Genomic DNA, 18,895 nt, shown 5'->3' with positions numbered 1-18,895 from the left:
GGAAGTTCGGACCCCGCGCACGAAGAGGAGACCTTCCACGCCCCCTTCTGCCCCTCCAGGGCCTCTCAGACCTTGAAGCCAAACCCGGCCATGCAAGTCCGGTACAGATCCACCGTCGACTGGCAGTCTTTCTGGGCGTCGGACGCGTTCGAGAAGAGCATGCACTCGTCGCGCTTGGCCTTCTCGTCTTTGCACACGCAACAGGGCTGTGTGTTTCGCATCATCCCGACAGCGGGTGGTCCTGGTCAGCCACTGTCGCCTGCAAAATTTTTTTCTCTTTTCTCTCTGATCTCCTTCCTTCTTTCAGTTTGTCAAGTGGGGTTCTGGATAGTCGATCCTCTGCGCACCTTGGGTTTGGAAGCTGCTGCTGCGTCAACGCTCGGCGAAGTCTGCGCGGGCGCGCGGGAGCTCGCTGTTAGGGAAGCTATTTCCGTTGCGGCGCGCAAGGCCCATGTTAGTCAATTTGCTTGTGGAGGGGCAATCGGCGAGGAATGCGTGAGCTTTTGGATAATGAGTTTGTCTTACACATTGGTGCGGCTTGGGACGTCATTGCGACCTCTGTCTCCTTGTGTGTCTGGTATGCGCAAAATAGAAAAGGGTTGAAGATCGGATGTTCGGGTTTTCGCGATTTGCCTTTTCATGGGAACTTCTACCTTCCAGAAGAGCAAGTTGATTTGTCAATGCGACAGGTAAGCTTCCATGTCACTTCGGGAGCTTGTGCAGCGCCAAGACAGATGGCGTCAGCGGTCTCCGGGTCACCTGATACCTCTGAACTCGCACAGGCACTGAGCACTCTAGATCAACACAACTATTGATGAAAGCCGAGCCAAACAACGCTAGACACTGGTATCATGAACCGCTTATTTACAAACAAGAAAACATATGCTCCTTCCGTCTCTAATCAATTTTCTGTTCATATTTTTCTCCACATATTTTTTGGCATTTTTCGCCGGAGCTTCTCCTCGTCGGTTCCGTGTGAGACGGTGATGGGCTTCTTTTTGGTGCATGGCACCTAGTGCAGTTAATAAAGCAGGCTACGGAGTATTTTTTCCCAATTTCTAGGCGACAAGCCACCCCTCCAACCTTCAGGTAAACCCAATCAAATCCCCCGCTATGAGCAGCTGGTACCTGTCAATCCCCCCCTCAGCCTGACCAGCACGCCCGCGGCGAGCATCTTGACTTGCTCCTCCTCTCCGGCGCCGTCGCCGGCATCGCCGCCCCTGACCCCAGTGAACACGCCGGCGACCCACTCCTGCGTCTCGACGACCTCGCTGCCGAGCTCCTGGCAGACGTCGCGCATGCGGTTCTCGTTGACGTCGAGTAGCGCGAGCAGGCCGAACAGCACGGCGTGTGTGAGGGCGAGGTCGCCGACGGCGTGGGCGCGGACGCTCGTGCTCAGCAGCAGGCGCCACAGCTCGGCCGTCATCTGCGGCAGCGCGAGCGTGCTGGGGCCGGCCGCGTGCAGCAGCAGCGCGAGCGTCTTGAGGTAGAGCGCGAGCAAGTACGGGTGGAAGACGATGCCGCGGGTCCGCGACGACGGCGCGTGCAGCGCGGCCTGGAAGCGCGCCGCCAGCGGCGAGAAGAAGGACGTCGAGATGAGCTGGGCCGTGGTGTTGGGGATGGCGCGGACACGGGGCCGGGTGCGCGACTTGATTTTGATTTTAGGGTTCTTGTCGCTGCTGTTCTCTAGCTGTGACGTGAATGTGGACAGTTTGAGCACGTCCGGGCCGGTGGCCGCGTCGGCGGCGGTTGCGGCCATCGGTGCCAGAAATTGTGAGATAAGCGATTTCGCGACCTTCTCTACGGCGTTGGCCGGAAGAGGCTTTAGAGTGGATGAGCTAGATGGACTTGTGTAGCTATTTGATGGCCCCCCGCTGATGAAGAGCCTCTCGACTCGTTCGGGCAGTGTCTTGGATGGGAAGGATACTGCGGCAGTGTACTCGGACGCCTCGAAGCCCGCCAGCTCGCGGGCGCCCAGGCCCAGGACAGCAAGAATCGAGGCCCTCTGGGATATGGAGTAGTCGCCATCGAAGAACGTCTTTGAGAACCACTGTCCCATGAGCTCAGGCCGAGCAACGACTAGGGCCATCATCCCCTGAACCCTGAGACCGTCAAAGTTGTCGATCTCAAACTTGTCCTGTAATCCCACTAGCAACGATGCAAGTTCTTCGGCGTGCTCTGCAACCTCGGTTCCGAAGTTTGCCTTGCGCCGGATCAGTGTCGGGGCTGTCATCAGAGCCAACTTTTGGTGGTCGTAACTCTCCGTATCTCGGAAATATGAGATCAGATTCCTGATGTAGACGGGTGCTTTTGGTTTGTCACGTCTAACCAATGTTGCGTCATCGTCTGAGTCTTCGGCGTCCGAGTCTGGTTTTGCATATGCAACGACGTCTTCGTCCATCTCCTCGTCACCGAGCTCTTCGATGATAAAACCTTGCTGTGGAGGCTTTGCCGCCGCCCTTGGAGTTGCTGTGGTTGTAGTTTTAGTTGTAGGTTTTTTTTGGATACTTTTTTTGGGGACCACGGATGTCTCTTGCGTCACAAGCAGAGGATCCATATTGCCGATCTGGTCCGAGATATTGACAAGCTCTTTGTACCATTTACCTTCAGCTTGACCAGTCTCCTCCACATGGAAATCAAGCCTCTTATCGCCCTTGTCCACAAGACCAGATATAGCTTCGCCAACCACCATGCCCAGAAACCGAGCTCTTTGGTGAGATGTTGCTAGCCTGTTGGAGATGGCGTTCAGCCATACACCGGATCGCACCATGATAGCGAGCTTGATGGGCGACTTTCTGTGAACGTAGCCGGCGCTTAAGAGCAGTACTTGTACGTGAGCTGGTGAGGCCGTTAGTTATTGACCCCCTGAGAACTTCGTTGGCACTGACCTTCTTGCTGAAGTATCGGGGAGTGCTTGATATACAGCTGGTCCCCAAACTGGTTGATGCTTTTCTCTAACACATCCACGATACTATCTTTGTCCTGAGAAATAACTGCCAGGACAGCACGGCGGATAGCGATGCCCTCACCGAGGCCGGCCCCGGAAGAGCTTGTTAGCCACTCTACCAGGTGGCTTCTCCCGTTACTGTCCGGGGCTACGATTGAACTGAGGGCTCCAGTCACAGCAGATATCACTGCTGCACTATTATCTGATTCACAGCGTCCTAGGCGGTTCGCGTACGAGTTAGAGAAGACCTTGAGGACCGAGGACATGACCTTGCGCTGCTCCATCTGTGGTAAGTCTGCCAGTAAAAGACCGAACCGGCCATGGTTGACTCCTTTTGTCAGAAGCAAGTTTGACAAGACATATTTGACAAGCACATCTACTTCTTGTCAGCTATATAATTTCAGAAAAAAGGGACTCAGTTCTTACCGAAGTGACCTAGCCGCAGCGCTTTGGCAAACAGGTCTGAACAGAATTTTGACTCATCTTGGCTCGGTCCAGATTGTTGCCATGCCACGATGTTTTGGCCTAGCCACTTTGTGTATTTTACCGCATCCGCAGGCCAAACATCATCATCGCCCGAGCCTTGAACTTTGGCCGTGTCGACAAAAGTTGTAGCTTCAGCGGTAAGGCCGACGATTCGCCCACCACCGAATATTGAGAGCAACTCCTGCGACAGCGGCCTGGCTCTCGCGCGAGGGTCTAAGCCCGATGTTGTAGCCTGCCAGATCTCGCGCACACGGTTGTCGCCCTGGAGGACATGGCAGAGAAGGCTGAGGAGGATGCCCAGGTTCACCGAGAGGTCGGGCCGCTTCGCCTTGCTGCCAACTTCGGACTTGGCTTCCTGTGTCAGAGCCCTGAGACGGACGAGAATGGCATTAATGCCGGTGATGCTACGGAGACAGGCCAGCAACAGCTCTGTGCCAGAGCCTCGGCTTCCATTGAAATCTTGTTGCAACAGAGTCCAGTAGTTGGGCACGATCTCAGACACCAGTACCTGGACTAGTTGGGCGCTCAGGGGGCCAGGCATCTTGATGCCGAAGAGGGCTGGATCCTGGGGCGGGCCGTGGGCTAAGAAGCGCAGAGTTGAGATGAGCGACTCGTAGTCGGGCTCATTCCGAAGAGTCTCGAGGGCATCTTCAGGCGAGTTAGGTGGGTGTTTATGGGATTTTGGTTTGGGCTTCGTCTCACTCTCATGCTGATGGCGAGAGCTCGATTCCTGTAGCACCTGAAGCCCAGTCCCTTTGACCTTTTCGTTTGTGTGAAGCGTGGCCACAGGAGTTAATAGGCCGTCCATGCTGTGGATTGAATTCAGATTGGCCAAGAGAGGAATTCGTAACACCCCACGCTAGAAGCCTCATATCAGTCAAAGTTCATTTCATGGAGGTTTAAGCGAAGCGAAAGGCCAATGGAACATTGCACCGCGGGCATTCGATTCCCACCTTGATCCAACTAAGCTTGTAACGATGCAGAGTTTGGGAGCCGATAAAGCGGTATAATTAGGTATATCGCAATACGGTTCACAGGGTGTAAACCACACTTTGCGGCTCTTTGACTTGAAGACGCGGGTTTTCGAATGGAAGTTGGGAGCTGCCTGCCTTCCCGGTTGCTCACTCCTCTTTAGGTTGTCCAAGACTCAAGACGCAACGGGATGACTAAACACAAGCCTGATATTATCATCACAAGAGGTCATCTGAAAGGTAAAATTCCGAAATAATTACTATTATTTGACTTCCTTGCTCCGTGGTCTGATTGTTCCCAGGTGCCTTGTGAGACGTATGAACACCTCAGTGCAGTATCCGTATTTTGTAGGTAGTGCAACGAGACACAGAACCCTTGTCATTGACATGTTCATTTTGGTCCGTTACAGCACCTACAGTATCTCCACTACGGGTTAGTCCCCAGCCCTGCGGTTCGGGCTAGTGACATTTAGCCTAACCGGGATGGCGGGGTAGGCGTTTCGACACGGCGTGTGCGGCGGGGTGCGCACCGCCAGGCATCGGGATGGAAGCTGGGGAACCAACACCCAAACCTTGAATCCGCAAGGCCGCCAGTGAACATTTCAACATCTCCCCGAGCTTTCCGAGACTCCAACTTTACCTTCACTGCATCGCTACCTAGTTCTGTCCGAAGGCTTGTAGACGCAAGGAAGCCGCCCAGGCCGTCGAGGAATCATGGCTTCGGCGGATGTCTATCTAGCCTCGGAGCCGGCGAGATGGTTCGTTACGCTACGCAACTTCTAACTGTGTATGCCAGAACACAAGGCTGACGCGGACTGGTTTGGCAGGAAGTACCTCGACAATGTTCGGACACGCTCCGGTCCCCATACAAATCCCGATATTTTCGATGGCAAGTTGGTAGCCGAGGCTATGGAGAACATGAAGGTCTTGTGAGTCTGCGCCGCAGCTGTCGCCGCCGGGATCTGGAACGAGGCTAACGACGTTGCACACAGAGTAATGTCAGTTTGCGTGCGACGCCCCCAGGTGAAGCGGATCTGTTCTGACGGACACGGCATGTAGTGGTGCTGGAGGTCTAGGTTGTGAGATCCTGAAGAACCTCGCTCTATCCGGCTTCAAGAACATTCACGTCATCGATATGGGTGAGCTGCAATGGAGTTTCTCCAACCACTAGTGTTGGTGGCTGACGGGGCAACCGGCAGACACGATCGATATCTCCAACCTGAATCGGCAATTCCTCTTCCGGCAAGCGGACGTCGGGAGTTTCAAGGCCGAGGTGGCGGCCCGGTTCGTCCAGAGACGAGTAAAGGGGGTCAAGATCACGCCGCACAACTGCAAGATTCAGGACTTTGATGAGGACTTCTACATGCAGTTCCAGCTCCTTGTTTGCGGGCTCGACAGCATCGAGGCGCGTCGTTGGATCAACGCCACTCTCGTCAATATGGTGGACGAGGATGCCGAGGATAGCTACAAGCCGCTGATAGATGGCGGCACCGAAGGTACGGGAAACGCCTGCCCCTGGCGTTCCCTATTCCTAAACGAAAACAAGAACCCGGACTAACAGGCGGAAAACAGGGTTTAAGGGACAGGCGAGGGTGATTATTCCCACCGTGACCTCGTGCATCGAGTGCCAACTCGACATGCACGCGCCGCGGGCGGCCGTGCCGCTCTGTACCCTTGCGAGCATACCGAGGCAGCCAGAGCACTGCATCGAGTGGGCTCATGTCATCGCGTGGGACAAGGAGAAGCCGTTCCCGAGCCTGGATAAGGACGACCCGGAGCACATTACCTGGCTGTACCAAAAGGCGCTGATCCGGGCGCACGAGTTCAAGATCCCGGGCATCACGTACGCGCTGACGCAGGGGGTCGTGAAGAACATCATCCCGGCCATCGCGGCGACTAACTCGGTTATCGCCGCGGCGTGCTGCAATGAGGCACTCAAGATCGCGGCCAACTGCGCGCCCTGCCTAGGCTTCCCTGACGAGAACAACTACATGATGTACTCTGGTAACGACAGCATCTACACGTACACATTCCGCCACGAGAAGAAGGACGACTGCCCCGTGTGCGGCAACCTGGCGCGCGAGTTGATCGTCGATCTAGACTGGACGCTGCGCGAGCTCGTCGAGTCGTTCGCCGTGCGGCCCGAGTCCCAACTCAAGAAGCCCTCGATCCGCTCCGACCACAAGACGCTCTACATGCAGTCACCGGCCAGCCTGGAAGCGAAGTCGCGCCCCAACCTGGACAAGACGCTGGCGGAGCTCGGCCTGTCCAGCGGCGACGAGATCGGCGTGACGGACCCGGCGTTTGCGACGGTCTCGTTCAAGTACAAACTTAAGTTACAGAAGTAAACCCGTAATAAACACGGACCGACTGGTATTTACGAGCGAAGGCAGCACATTCTCAACAGACTTGATTTTCCTTCTAGATAGGCAAGAAAAAAGATTCCCTTTCCTTCTTCCATTTTTCTGCAGCATTTTGCAAGGCGCTATAGGGAGAAATTGCAGAAAATAAGGGCTAGGCAGAGACTAGTAGGTAGGATAGACTTTCATATAGCTTAGGGGTGTTTGCTTCACCAAGGTGCTCACTAGGTAGATGCGGCAACGAGGAGGAGAGCTTATAAGAAATCAAGAACTCCTAGAGAGATACGTATGAATGGTACGCATGTCTTTTTTACCAGCCAAATCCCGTGTTCGGTCAGAACCCCCCAAGACAAGAGCGGTTCATATCCATATAGAATGAACCAAAAAAGAAAAGAAAAAAAACAACAAAAAAAAGAAAGCCGTGGCCAACCATTCTTCAGCACTACCGTGACGCCATCCCGATGTCTTTTTTTCTAGATGCAAACAGGCAGAGAAAGGGTATTCGGAAGATCCACGCTTCGCTCCCCCTTCTTCGGCCCCCCAATTTAACCCCCCCTCCCTCTATCTTACCATGTTGATAACTTGCTTCTCAAACGCCTTGCACTTCGCCTTTAAGTGAGCGACCGACTCGAGGAAGATGGCGTCGCTTTCCCACTGGCCCGTGCTCTCGACCGAGAAGATGAAGTGGTCTATCTTCCGGCCTAGCTTCACCTTTTTGTTGAATTCGTCATGGCGCAGGCACTCGCGGCTCACGGTGTCCTTCATAGGGTCCTCGACCACGGCCTTGAGCTCGCCCTCGTGGCCCTCGTAGCCGCTGCCTTGCTTGGCCGCCTCCTGGCGCGTCACCTTGCGGAGCCTGATGACACCCTTCGGGAAGCACTTGGCAAACTTCTCGGCGTCAGCTCCCAGGATCGGCTCCACAATCTTGATGGTCGGCAGCAGGCGGTACGAGGCGGTGGCGACGGGCGAGAACTTTGCGTGGTCAGACCCGACCCCCTTGTACATGTGCATCGACAGGTCGATCTCCTGCTCGGGGCGCATCTTGGCGATCAGGATGTCTGGGTTCACGGGGACGATGGCGTCGGCGCCAGAAAAGTAGCGCGCCTGGCGGCCGACGGGCACGAACTCGATGTCGCGCGCGTACACGTGGGCGTGGTGGTACAGCTTGCGGGGGTCGCGCTCGCCCTCGGCGGCGTCCTCGTTGTGCGTGCACTTGACCTGCAGCCGCAGCAGCACCGTGTTGTAATCAAAGTGATCGCCACTGACACCCAGGTTGTCCGTGGCCGTGTTGGGCTTCTTCTTGTACCACTTAAGGAACGAGTGCAGGCCCTCGCGGCCGCCCTTGAAGGGGATCAGGCCCAGGCGGTGCGACAGCACCTCGTCCTGGATCACCGACGTGTTGTTCTCGATGAAGACGGTCTCAATGGCCAGCGTGGGGATGTCGGCGATCATGATGCGCCGGAAGGCGTTGGCCACGGCCGCGTGAATGCCGATCAGAGAGAAGGACGCCTCCAGGGGGCCGTTCTTGTGGAACTGAACGCGGAAGCCATCGCGGAATTTGTCAATGTTCCACGAGTTGTCCTCGCCCGGGTAGTGGCGGGGGAAGTCGGTCGCCTGGACATTGGATATGTACTCGGCCTGGATGCCGACAGTCTGGAGGCTAAGGGTCAGTCAAACTCGTCTTTCGTCTTGGCTTGATGAGGACGGCCGAAGGGCGCTGTTCTTTTGATACGGCAAGAGGGGGTGGGGGCACTCACATTCCGCCTTTCCAACTCCTCCTCACTTGGTATTACTACACGGCGTCGAGACATGATTACAGCCTCTTATTTGGCGGGGTTGGGTCTTAGTGTCATAAGTTGAAATAGTTTCCGTTGAGAGCTCTTTGGCAGTCCCGCAGCCACGACCGAGCGGCAGAATATTTTCCTTGGAGGGGGAAACTTTTTGACCGCCTTCAAAGATGGCGTTTCTATTGGCCATTGTCATTGCCGGAGCCTAACGGGTGACAGCCACCATCAGAAGGTTCAGGGGTCACAAGCTTATCGTAATTCAGGTGCCTTGCAGTACGCCATCAGCGCTTCTAGACCAACGGAGATCTGTTCCGCACCGAGTATGCTACAGATATTGAGGAATGGGTTGGAAGCCAAAAGTACCATATCGCTTGCCTAAACTTGAACAAGTATTTTATGTTCCATGTAAATGATATACCATCCATCTTTTCATCTATCGAGTATGTACTCAGATACCTTCGATTTATTAAAGAAAAGTACTCCGTTTTGGGTAAGCTTTTCGGTTATTAATTGCACCGCACTAGCTTGAAGGGGACATATGACTTGAGAATATTCGTCCAATGAAACGAGCGCCATTTTACCTTATTCTCTGGGCGGCGGATAAACACCGGCTAGCAAAAAGCAAGCGAAGCACACTGGGGGAAGCTCGGACAGTGGGCACAGCTGGTGCTATCATTGACGACTTCGATAATTGGAGACTCTTCAAGCTCAGTGCGAGCCATTGACGCCAGAGAAAGAGGCCGCACCCCGGGACAACGCATCTCGCCGCCCGCCCCGTCTCGCCTCGCCTCTATTCTCTGCCGCATAGACACCAATGGCGTCACTGTACAGGCTCGCTGGCCGGAGCGCCAAGCGGCTCTGTGTGCGGGCCCCTAGCCCTCCGACCGCCGCAAGCACTGTTTTCTTTTCCATCGCCGCTCGCGCCTTCTCTGCCTCGGCCCTCCGACGATATGCTGAGCCCGCTGCCCATGAGCGCACGCGCCTGGTTCCCACCGATGAGAGCTTCCAACCCTCGCAGGATCCCTACGGCATCCCCGTGGACGGTCCCCCCCCGCCTCCGCCAGTCCACGATGAGGAGAACTCGGTGGTCAACCGCAAGGTCCGCCACTATACCGTCAACTTCGGCCCCCAGCATCCCGCCGCTCACGGTGTGCTGCGGCTCATCCTCGAGCTCAATGGCGAGGAGATCATCCGCGCCGATCCCCACATCGGCCTGCTGCACCGCGGCACCGAGAAGCTGTGCGAGTACAAGACGTACCTGCAGGCCCTGCCCTACTTCGACCGCCTCGACTACGTCTCCATGATGACCAACGAGCAGTGCTTCTCTCTCGCCGTCGAGAAGCTACTCAACATTGATATCCCCGAGCGCGCAAAGTGGATCCGCACGTTATTCGGCGAGATCACTCGCGTCTTGAACCATCTCATGTCGGTCCTCTCACACGCCATGGACGTCGGCGCTCTCACGCCCTTCCTGTGGGGCTTCGAGGAACGAGAGAAGTTGATGGTGAGTTTCTGTTACTTTGCATTGCATGTGGATGGCGGAAAGGGTCACAAGACTTGGCACAACGTATGGAGAGAAAAGGATAACTCTACGGAAATATTTCCCTAGTTTCTTTCACTACGAAAAGACGCCATTTCCGGGAAATAGAAACCAGAAGGGCTAATTCGCGCGTGAAGGAATTCTACGAGCGAGTCTCTGGTGCCCGTCTCCACGCCGCCTACGTACGTCCCGGAGGTGTCCACCAAGATATTCCAGTCGGCCTCCTCGACGACATCTACCAGTGGGCCACGCAGTTCGGCGACCGGATCGACGAGACGGAGGAAATGCTCACAGACAACCGTATCTGGATTCACCGCCTCCAGAATGTCGGAACTCTCTCGGCAGCTGATGCGCTGAACCTAGGCTTCACAGGCGTCATGCTTCGTGGATCCGGCGTCCCTTGGGACATCCGCAAGAGCAGCCCATACGACGCCTACGACCAGGTCGAGTTCGACGTGCCCGTCGGTGTCAATGGCGATTGCTACGACCGATACCTCTGCCGTATGGAGGAGTTCCGCCAGTCCCTGCGCATCATTCACCAATGTCTGAACAAGATGCCCGCCGGTCCCGTCCGGGTCGAGGACTACAAAGTCTCGCCGCCGCCCCGCGCCGCCATGAAGGAGAACATGGAGGCCCTCATCCACCACTTCCTCCTCTACACCAAGGGCTACGCCGTGCCCCCAGGTGACACGTATTCGGTCATTGAGGCGCCCAAGGGAGAGATGGGTGTCTATGTCGTTAGTGACGGTAGCGAGAGGCCGTACCGCGTCCACATCAGAGCACCGGGCTTTGCCCATCTGGGTGGCTTTGACCATGTTTGCAAGGGCCATCTTTTGGCTGATGCCGTGGCTGTTATCGGCACGATGGACTTGGTGTTTGGTAAGTTTTTTACCGTATTTTCATCCCTGTTCCCTAAGCAAGACCCCCGTCCAGAGGATCTTGATAGAGCTGACTTTTTGGATCCAGGCGAGGTTGATCGGTAATTTTGAAATCAAGACAAGAAAAAAGTGGATGTGGCTTTGTTTTTCGTTGACGTTGTAAAAAGCAAGTTAGGGAATTTAGAAATCTCCCCAAAGCGCAATGAATAGAAAGAGGAGAGATATTGGCCGCAACCAGTTTTGGTGGGAAGTATGGTGGGTGTGTGAACGGGGTGAATCATGGAGCGAATGCCGCTCTGTCTTTCTTTCTTTTTGTTGTGCTGGCTGTCGTGTTCCCGCCCTTTTTAAGGCGCTGGAGCAACAATCAGGCGTGTGTGTGTGAAATGTATCATAAGGCCAGACGAGGGCGCGGGGGGTCTGGCTACTTTAGATATACAGAAAGATCATCAGCAAGTAGCCCGGAAAGAGAGAGAGAGAGAGAGAGAGAGAGAGAGAGAGAGAGAGAGAGAGAGAGAGAGAGAGAGAGAGATAGAAAGGGAGCTGGGCGGTGGCCCCCTTCCCCCCTGCCCCCTCGTCGCATATGTACGTACGTTCGTGTATGGAATGTATATATCCATCCCCCTTTTTCGCATATATTCGCGTATGAAATTTCAAGAATAAGGCTATGCGATGCTATCCTATGTTAGGCGATGTGAAGCAATGTGAAGCAGTGTAGTGCAGTGTAATGAAGCATAGTGCAGAGCGATGTCGATCGTGGTAGTTTGTGACGTTTTGCTTGCTGGTGAGCGAGCGGAATTTAAGGTGCGATATTCGCTGTCCTTCGTTCTATCTACTTCGGTGTTAGCTTTTGTGTAATCTTTCATGTGTAGAATTATGCCTCTTGGTTCGCACGACGTCATGGGAGAGGATCGAACTCACCACGGACTGGTTATGAGAATTGGGTGTTGATTGGTTTTGGTAGGTAGGTAAGGTAGGTATGTTGGTAGCGAGTGAGTGGGCGAGTGAGACGGGTGCCGTTCCTTTATCCTCTCCTTAGTATCTGTCAAGACTGACAGACAAGAGTCCCCCTCTACATGTCAAACGACCGTCGTCGGCGAGGCGTCGCCCGCCCCAGCCGGCAGCCCTCCCAGTCCGGCATGTGCGACCGCCCCTCGGGGCCCGCGCCGACCGGCATCCCGCAGATGGGATACACGGTGCCTGGCGCTGACGTTGCCGCTGCCCCCGGCGCCGGCGACTGCGCTAGCATGAGTCGCTGCATGGTTGTGCCCACGGCGAACGGCCCCGGCCCATAGGTCAGCCAGGGCGCGCCGGGCACCGACTGGGATTGCGAGTTCCATGACAGGGAATTGAGGACAGCGGAAGGAGAAAGTGGGGCTGGAAGACCAGTGCCAGCTTGTTCCGCTGTTGTTGGGTCGCCAGGGTTTGCCTCAGAGGCTGGTTGCTGCTGCAGTGGGTGCTGCTGATTCTGGCCGCTTGTTATACCTAGTCCTGGCTGGCTTGCCATCTCCGGTTGCAAAGTCTGTGTTGTTGTCACCTGTGACTGCTGCAAGCACGCAGTATATTCCGCCACGGCACGCAGCGAGGCGGCAGCTGCAAGCGGAATAGGCGAGACTTCCTCGGCCAGTGGTCCAGTTTCTGCCGGGGTCGTGGAAGAAAGGGGCGGGTGGTGCGTGGCCGAGACAGCAAAAAAGGGGCCGAATATGTCCCCAATCTGCGCGACGCGCTGGGCGATGTCGTCACGGTCAATGCACAGGTTCTTGGGCTGTTCCATGTTGCGGCAGCCGCGCAGCAGCTCGCGCTCTTGCGTCGTCATGTCGGCCTCGTCGACGGCCGGGCGGAAGTGGCGAAAGTCGGCTGGACACTGGCACCGGCCTGTCCGGTGAAGCTCTCGATGGTCGCTCACCCATTCTGCCGCGTAGAGACCCGGCAGCCGGATTGTGACTCGCGTCTTTGTTTTCGCGGACTTCTTGTTGTTGTTGTTGTTGTTGTTGTTGTCGTCATCGCTGGCGACCACGTTCTCTGTGAATAGAGCCGGGACTGCGGTGGGTGCCGCTCTCTTGCCTCTTGATTCCCAACTGCGCCCGCTGGTTCTGTTGCTGTTATTGTCACCACCGGCGCTGGAGCCAGCGGGATTCTTGTTGCTCGAGGCGGTTCCCTCCTCTCTAGGCTCACCGCTCTGTCCCGTGTTGGTGGCTGAGCTCCCCCCGATCACCCGTGGCTGGTACAGTAGGCCCGGGAATATTACGTCACAACCGCAAGCTCCTCGCTCGTGAAGCCAGCGATGTTCCCATTCTTGTATCAGTACCCATCTAGAATGCAAAATCCTCTCGCATGCTGCGCACATGGTCATGGCATGATACTGTCTTCCTAGTTGGTTTGTGCAGACAGGAAAGTTGTGACCAGCTGTGGTAATGGGGCAGGGCCGGAGCACACCGAGCGACCGGTGGCCGCACTGGTATGAAATGTACTCCTCGAAACACATCGTTCCTTCCTGTTTTGCAGTGCCTATCTCAGTGTCTCTCCTTGGTAAATTGGTCTTGTCCAGTCGTTGAGATCTCATAAGTATTGTCTTGGTGGTAGAGGGCAGGCGCGAGAGTATCGGACAAGCAAGGTACTTGCAGTACAGCCAGCGAGTTCTTGCGAGTCTGAAAGACGTACGAACTGTGACTCAGAACGATACCCGATGAGGAATCTAGCGTGATATGCAAAGTAAGTTTGGCGCTGTGGTAGTAGGTAGGTGAGCATTCACAGATGATGAGGTGAATGGATTGTTATGGAAAAAGTTGGTTGAGAAAGAGCCTGTACAACTGGCCCAGGAACGATCTACGTGCGCGATATTTGGGAACCACACCACGAAGATGTACCGGAATAAGGAAGTGAGACGGATTAAAAGAAGTAAGGAGGAAATGTTGTAGTGGGTGGTCTGAGTTGGCCCCCTCGCCAAAAGATGGCCTGAGAAAGAGATGTCACCAGGACGTGGACGTACGAGTGATTCCGACTGATGTCAAGCTTGCAGTAGACGATGTTCTATCGAAACTTCTCGGCTGCGTTGTGACATTTACTCGCGACGGAGATTTGCAGTGTTGAGGAAGGACAAGGAACATGTGGGAAGTGTTGAGAAGCGTCGATGGTGGTGATATGGTGATATGGGTTCAGATCAAATCTTGACTAGCAAACAATGCATTTTACCACGAATGTCCTACGGTGTGGTTGTATAACTAAGCCGGATAGTTCATTGTATTGACTCGGTAGTAGGATGGCCATAGTATACGAAATGGAAATATATATTGTTGTGGCCTGTCGGTCGAGACCAAGCGAGTATCAAGACACGTACCGAGTATTCCTACATTTGTACAAGCACATTTGGCATCTATGGTACCACTGAAGGTGCCATGAACGCAGAAAGAAAAACCAAATATGGCATTAGAAGACCTTGGTGCCATGCCCAGCAGCCTGGTTCATGAGGAACGTCTTCAGGGGTCCGAAGGAGTTCATGGCGTTCAAGCCAAAAGACCTCAGGGACACCAAGGGGCCACTCTCTACCGAGTATAGCTTATGGAGCTTGTCGCAAACACCCATCAGCACATGGTTCGCCAAGTATCGCTCCGAGACATACGGCTCCAATGACATGCGAACGCCAATGTCCTGGCCGTGGCTGACTGCGTATTCAATGGTGCTGGCAAGGCTCTGGACATCGCCTTGCCCTTGGTTCAGCCCTTGGCCTGCTAGTGGATGGATTGTATGGGCAGCATCGCCGACCAGCGCGACGCGTTCACCGACATATGTATCGGCATGGCGCATCTTTAGAGGGAATGAGGCAATCGTGCCTTCCTGTACGACGGCGACAGTCTGGGGCACTGCCCGAGAATTAAATGGGGTATGTTCTAGCCTCCACGAGTATTCTAGATCCTGGCCTGAGCTCTGGCTATGCATGAATGCCAGATCTGTGGGGCCGAGGCGGAATGCAGCGTTTACCATGGCAATGAAATCTCGAGGTGACAGGCTCTTGAGGAGAGAGGCGTTTGCGGGCGTCGTGGACCAGACGAGGGTGGAGAGGTTCCCCGGGAGAGGAAGAATGGCAACGGGTCCGGTTGGGAGAAACCTCTGGTACGCGACCTTGGTCTGGTCTCCGCCCCAGCCTTCCCCTTCCAGCTGCAACGAAGCGACCACGCCGTGGCGGCCGTAATCCCATCCTCGAGCCTCGATGCCAGCAAACGAACGCACAGGACTGTTTGCTCCGTCTGCACCCACGAGGAGCCGGGCAGAGAGTTGATTGCCTCCAGTAAGGTGAACAACAGGCCACTCGCGCAGGTCAAGCTCCTCGGTCTCTTCGCCGAATGATATGTCCTCGACCTTGGCATTGTCGAATACCGAGACGCCTCCCAGCTCGTCCAAACGCCTTAGCAGGCCGGATGTCAGGTTCAGATTCTCCACCATGTATGCAATTGTGGTTCCGGCAGGTGGGGGCGTGCCAGAAGCCCAGTCAAACTCGATTCGGGCGCCGGTAACGCCGTCCCAAACCTGCATCTCCTGATATGGCTGCACCCTGCTTCGCTCGAGGTGGCCCCAGGCGCCAATCTTGTCGAGAAACAGGGCAGACGAGGGAGTCAAGGAGCTGCATCGGTTCGAGAATCGATCCAGTGGTAGCTTCCACGAGCGGAGCTTGGAGAGGTCCTGCGCCTCAACGAGGGCGGTTCGGAGGTGGGCCGTGGCAGGATTTGCACCTTTACAACTCGACCATCAACATTTGCAGTAGCTAACGCCAACCCAGGACACACTCACGTAGAGCTGTAAGAAGACTCAGGCCAGCTGGGCCGCCGCCAACACACACAACGTCGTATATGTCAGGCCCAGGAGGGGCGCTTGAGTAGCTGCGTCGCAGTCGCAGTCGCGGTTGCAGCTGCAATTGCTTTTGAGATCGACGAGTGCAGCTTCGGCACACAAAGGCCGCAGCCCGCCTTTTTACCACCACATCCATCGCGTAGACAGGCTCTCAGGCTTCGAGCGCGTCGTCTTCTCGTGCTCTCTAGTGCTTTTTGTACTGATGGGGTCCGCGAAGGACTTGGCCGGGATGTGTTCAAGTTTGTATGTAATTGTTGAACTTGACTGTCGAAAGGTTCGGGGAAGCTTTTAGGTGGCCCAAGCTCCGGTATACCTGTACTGTACGATATCCGTACTCCGTAACCGTAACCCGTGTACCTCCATGATTACAACGGATAACTAAGGTAGGTCGGAGTTACACGACCAAATTCTTTATACCTCTAGATACATTTCTACGTAAGGACTATGGACATAAGGGGGGAATTTTGATGCAATAATGCGTCCCGAACACGGGGGTGCGGCGAAGATGCTGCGGACTGCCCGGTATAGTCAACCCCGGCTTTGTTCCAGTTGTCATCCCCCTTATCTGTACCAGGGGCACTTACCGAGTACCGAATGTGCCAGTTTGAAGCACCTCCTGGCCCGCGCCGCTCAAGCACAGCTTAGGTTCTTTGGCGGGTTGATCCAATCCTAAATCCCGTCTCAATCTCTCTTTATTACCGTAGACTAGTAGGTGTTTCGATTCACATTCAAGCCCAAGCTCCTACGAGATAAGTAGGGGTGTCTACCGTGTCCTTTGACCGTGTCGTGACACTTTAAGTGTGTCAACCCTCCCAGGCTCACTCCCGACTAACTTATATCTTTCAATGCCTCTTTTTATTTCCAATTCTACCGAGACTTCTTAAACCACACTGTAATCCGTAAACCTCCAATATTACTTACGCCCAATTTACCAAGAAACAACAAGCAGTACCTAAAGCACTCAAAGCAAGACAGTTCGCGATGCCTTGTCAGTTCTAACCGCTGCCGTCTAAACTGCACCCATGCTAATGCTCTGGATCGCAGTCTTTTCCGGTTCGGCGACGCTCACGCACAGGTCCAAGGTCCCGGCCAAAGCCACGCGGGAGCAGAGCATCGCAATGCTGCACGACCACAACTTCTACTTGCACTGCAACCCCCACATGTCCAAGATTGAGACTCTAACCACAGCCGTACCGGAGCCTGCGGTTCCAGATGGCCTCAAGAGCCAGGTGGTCAAAGAGACGGCAGTGTACCAGGTCACGGACATCTTCCAGGCTCTCCCCAACGGCTTATGGGACAGCAACGTCGTCAGCACGTACGAGTTTACAAACATCGCGAACGGTGTCTTTGCGCGAATCAAGAGCCCGTTGTCGGTAGCCCTGGATTCCCTGTGGGAGATCAAGGGCGAGGCCGGCGAGCTGGAGATCGTCGAAACCTGCACCATCACTTGCCCGAGGCTCCTCGTCGGGTTCGTCAAGACCGAGTGCGAGGGAAATTGGCCCAACATACATGGGAAGATGATCGAGAGGCTTGAGAGGGAAGTTCAAACCTAATTTCATGTTGCCACATGGAGTAAAGGGGCAGAAAGGAATGGCAATCTTTGCTAGACCATAGGTATTCATAGACTGGAGGTTACCTCGTCTTGCGGAGAGGGAGATATAACGAACTGACGAGTGATGGATTTATTGGAGAATGTCATATTCCGTACTACATTTTTGTCCGACCCCTCTTGACGAACCAACATTGAAGCTATTCGCAGCTGAAAGTCGTTGCCGGCTCTGGTTTGCCGCGAATTGCCCCACCTGAAGGGCTGCAAGCCTGCATCAGATCTCGTCCAAAGTGCAGTGGACCCCAACGGTGCGGTTGACTCCGTGCCGCTGGGACGTGAAAAAATCGTCATCTCATTGGCTGGATGCCCTACAATTCCGAACTTTAGCGCGGTTTTGGATGTCTCCGTTTCCGCGTGGCGCCCGTCTCCCACAGTCACACCAGGGCGAGGCCCCCCTGGTTCAGGCGCTGACAGTACCGGGCGGCTTCCATCCTCAAGCGGCCAGCGTCGTCACTTGCTCGGTCCGCAACGTCTTCTACCACAACGGCCGCGATCTGGCACATTCGCACTAATCGCTTCGGATCTTCGCTTCAGCTGCAACAGGCGTTGCATTGTTTTTCCCCCCCCCCCTCTCGTTCTTTTTGCCATCTATTCAATTGCAGGCTTTGATTCTTTTGTATCGGCGCTTCACGTATTGGGCGTGTTTAGACAACAGCCCAGGCAGGGATACACCGTACCTCCCGCACGAAGCATCTCGCACAGGCCTAGGCGGCTACCTTTACCTGGATGCCCAGCAACCTTCATTTCTCAACTGCCGGCTCGCTTTGAGAAAGGACACAATCTGAACACCCTGGCTAGAGTGTAATTTTTTTTTTAAGTAAGCTACACTATTATTTGCTTTTCGATACCCAGCGCCTCATTTTTCACCTTCGGCGGCCTAACATTCGTGAGACCCTCCTTCGTAATCCGCCCAGGCTCCTAGCATCACCCCGCCCAAACTTCCCAAAGTCAGGCGTGTGTGAAAGAGATCAAGGGCTTACTTAGATATAGTATCGGATACGCTCTGCTCTCATATCGGAGCGACCCACCTCCTGTGAGTGATGAGTGATGCAAGACCCATCTGTCCATCGGCCAAGTCGGCGGTTCTCGGCAAGATATACGGGTTGCAGGATTCTATTCTATTTATTTTCATACCTGTCTTATATCAAGGATGCCCTCTTTTTTTTTGAACTGCCTTTCACTATAGTGAAAGCCCTAATCACCATGGACATCTTGAACTTACTGAACATAACAGACCTTTCTTGGCTCTGGAGACGCTTTACAGGGGGCATTTCAAGATTGTTGCACAGATCTGGAATACATTCACCTAGTAGTGCCCTTCATACTTGCTAGACTACGCAAGGAAGGGCTAGTTTTACTTCTTCGCAGCCGGACTGCACGTTTTGGGATTCTTGCAGCAGTCTCGCCTCCACACAAACAGCTGCTCGAGAGATCTCCCTCCCTCAATCATCCATAAAAGCCAGCTCGCGGGCTTT

At 54.8% G+C, this 18,895-nt stretch overlaps 9 protein-coding genes across 9 annotated transcripts; 4 read left to right on the top strand and 5 right to left on the bottom strand.

The window, feature by feature from the left end:
* Positions 1 to 65: 65 nt before the first annotated feature.
* Positions 66 to 434, bottom strand: B0T26DRAFT_635535 (cytochrome C oxidase copper chaperone-domain-containing protein; the record flags this gene model as incomplete). The annotated part of the gene is made up of 2 exons (XM_060436731.1): positions 66 to 206; positions 348 to 434. Coding segments are annotated over 2 exons (228 nt in total), but the record flags the coding sequence as incomplete, so codon positions are not given.
* Positions 435 to 1,094: 660 nt separating this feature from the next.
* On the bottom strand, positions 1,095 to 4,484 carry B0T26DRAFT_760609 (telomere length regulation protein-domain-containing protein). The gene is made up of 4 exons (XM_060446386.1): positions 4,387 to 4,484; positions 3,374 to 4,292; positions 2,889 to 3,326; positions 1,095 to 2,838 (listed from the first exon to the last, which is right to left on the bottom strand). Exons 2-4 carry the CDS (start codon positions 4,239 to 4,241, stop codon positions 1,112 to 1,114), a joined length of 3,033 nt encoding a protein of 1,010 aa, XP_060302849.1. The 5' UTR covers positions 4,242 to 4,292; positions 4,387 to 4,484; the 3' UTR covers positions 1,095 to 1,111.
* Positions 4,485 to 5,118: 634 nt separating this feature from the next.
* B0T26DRAFT_745944 (uncharacterized protein) lies at positions 5,119 to 6,752 on the top strand (the record flags this gene model as incomplete). Its single annotated transcript, XM_060444636.1, has 6 exons — positions 5,119 to 5,162; positions 5,232 to 5,333; positions 5,397 to 5,402; positions 5,464 to 5,543; positions 5,604 to 5,900; positions 5,977 to 6,752. 6 exons carry the CDS (start codon positions 5,119 to 5,121, stop codon positions 6,750 to 6,752), a joined length of 1,305 nt encoding a protein of 434 aa, XP_060302848.1.
* A 548-nt stretch (positions 6,753 to 7,300) lies between these two features.
* On the bottom strand, positions 7,301 to 8,681 carry B0T26DRAFT_843760 (DNA-directed RNA polymerase). The gene is made up of 2 exons (XM_060447577.1): positions 8,522 to 8,681; positions 7,301 to 8,417 (listed from the first exon to the last, which is right to left on the bottom strand). Exons 1-2 carry the CDS (start codon positions 8,573 to 8,575, stop codon positions 7,326 to 7,328), a joined length of 1,146 nt encoding a protein of 381 aa, XP_060302847.1. The 5' UTR covers positions 8,576 to 8,681; the 3' UTR covers positions 7,301 to 7,325.
* Positions 8,682 to 9,166: 485 nt separating this feature from the next.
* On the top strand, positions 9,167 to 11,473 carry B0T26DRAFT_686610 (NADH-ubiquinone oxidoreductase 49 kDa subunit mitochondrial precursor). The gene is made up of 3 exons (XM_060440908.1): positions 9,167 to 10,055; positions 10,229 to 10,970; positions 11,058 to 11,473. The coding sequence occupies exons 1-3, from the start codon at positions 9,366 to 9,368 to the stop codon at positions 11,072 to 11,074; spliced, it is 1,449 nt and encodes a 482-aa protein (XP_060302846.1). The 5' UTR covers positions 9,167 to 9,365; the 3' UTR covers positions 11,075 to 11,473.
* A 211-nt stretch (positions 11,474 to 11,684) lies between these two features.
* Positions 11,685 to 13,634, bottom strand: B0T26DRAFT_46575 (uncharacterized protein). The gene is made up of 2 exons (XM_060435181.1): positions 11,888 to 13,634; positions 11,685 to 11,798 (listed from the first exon to the last, which is right to left on the bottom strand). Exon 1 carries the CDS (start codon positions 13,527 to 13,529, stop codon positions 12,039 to 12,041), a length of 1,491 nt encoding a protein of 496 aa, XP_060302845.1. The 5' UTR covers positions 13,530 to 13,634; the 3' UTR covers positions 11,685 to 11,798; positions 11,888 to 12,038.
* Positions 13,635 to 13,955: 321 nt separating this feature from the next.
* B0T26DRAFT_686605 (uncharacterized protein) lies at positions 13,956 to 16,077 on the bottom strand. The gene is made up of 2 exons (XM_060440907.1): positions 15,752 to 16,077; positions 13,956 to 15,693 (listed from the first exon to the last, which is right to left on the bottom strand). Exons 1-2 carry the CDS (start codon positions 15,945 to 15,947, stop codon positions 14,393 to 14,395), a joined length of 1,497 nt encoding a protein of 498 aa, XP_060302844.1. The 5' UTR covers positions 15,948 to 16,077; the 3' UTR covers positions 13,956 to 14,392.
* Positions 16,078 to 16,792: 715 nt separating this feature from the next.
* Positions 16,793 to 17,364, top strand: B0T26DRAFT_745940 (uncharacterized protein; the record flags this gene model as incomplete). The annotated part of the gene is made up of 2 exons (XM_060444635.1): positions 16,793 to 16,799; positions 16,856 to 17,364. 2 exons carry the CDS (start codon positions 16,793 to 16,795, stop codon positions 17,362 to 17,364), a joined length of 516 nt encoding a protein of 171 aa, XP_060302843.1.
* A 798-nt stretch (positions 17,365 to 18,162) lies between these two features.
* On the top strand, positions 18,163 to 18,843 carry B0T26DRAFT_46479 (uncharacterized protein). The gene is made up of 2 exons (XM_060435174.1): positions 18,163 to 18,237; positions 18,411 to 18,843. Exon 2 carries the CDS (start codon positions 18,468 to 18,470, stop codon positions 18,750 to 18,752), a length of 285 nt encoding a protein of 94 aa, XP_060302842.1. The 5' UTR covers positions 18,163 to 18,237; positions 18,411 to 18,467; the 3' UTR covers positions 18,753 to 18,843.
* The last annotated feature ends 52 nt before the right edge of the window (positions 18,844 to 18,895 follow it).

The sequence above is a fragment of the Lasiosphaeria miniovina genome (genome assembly GCF_030549165.1).
Source record: "Lasiosphaeria miniovina strain SMH2392-1A chromosome Unknown B0T26scaffold_1, whole genome shotgun sequence".
Taxonomy (NCBI): Eukaryota; Fungi; Ascomycota; class Sordariomycetes; order Sordariales; family Lasiosphaeriaceae; genus Lasiosphaeria; species Lasiosphaeria miniovina.
This window is presented reverse-complemented; position numbering and strand designations above follow the sequence as displayed.

What these genes read in the sequence shown, in the direction of transcription:
- B0T26DRAFT_843760 (XM_060447577.1), bottom strand. Translation starts at nt 8,575, where the DNA reads ATGTCTCGACGCCGTGTAGTAATACCAAGTGAGGAGGAGTTGGAAAGG. An exon ending in AGGAGTTGGAAAGGCGGAAT is followed by an intron (nt 8,418 to 8,521) that starts GTGAGTGCCCCC and finishes CTTAGCCTCCAG; the next exon opens with ACTGTCGGCATCCAGGCCGA.
- B0T26DRAFT_46479 (XM_060435174.1), top strand. Translation starts at nt 18,468, where the DNA reads ATGCAAGACCCATCTGTCCATCGGCCAAGTCGGCGGTTCTCGGCAAGA.
- B0T26DRAFT_46575 (XM_060435181.1), bottom strand. Translation starts at nt 13,529, where the DNA reads ATGAGATCTCAACGACTGGACAAGACCAATTTACCAAGGAGAGACACT.
- B0T26DRAFT_686605 (XM_060440907.1), bottom strand. Translation starts at nt 15,947, where the DNA reads ATGGATGTGGTGGTAAAAAGGCGGGCTGCGGCCTTTGTGTGCCGAAGC. An exon ending in GAGTCTTCTTACAGCTCTAC is followed by an intron (nt 15,694 to 15,751) that starts GTGAGTGTGTCC and finishes CGAGTTGTAAAG; the next exon opens with GTGCAAATCCTGCCACGGCC.
- B0T26DRAFT_686610 (XM_060440908.1), top strand. Translation starts at nt 9,366, where the DNA reads ATGGCGTCACTGTACAGGCTCGCTGGCCGGAGCGCCAAGCGGCTCTGT. An exon ending in AGGAACGAGAGAAGTTGATG is followed by an intron (nt 10,056 to 10,228) that starts GTGAGTTTCTGT and finishes TCGCGCGTGAAG; the next exon opens with GAATTCTACGAGCGAGTCTC.
- B0T26DRAFT_760609 (XM_060446386.1), bottom strand. Translation starts at nt 4,241, where the DNA reads ATGGACGGCCTATTAACTCCTGTGGCCACGCTTCACACAAACGAAAAG. An exon ending in GCTGCGGCTAGGTCACTTCG is followed by an intron (nt 3,327 to 3,373) that starts GTAAGAACTGAG and finishes GCTGACAAGAAG; the next exon opens with TAGATGTGCTTGTCAAATAT. An exon ending in CCCGATACTTCAGCAAGAAG is followed by an intron (nt 2,839 to 2,888) that starts GTCAGTGCCAAC and finishes CGGCCTCACCAG; the next exon opens with CTCACGTACAAGTACTGCTC.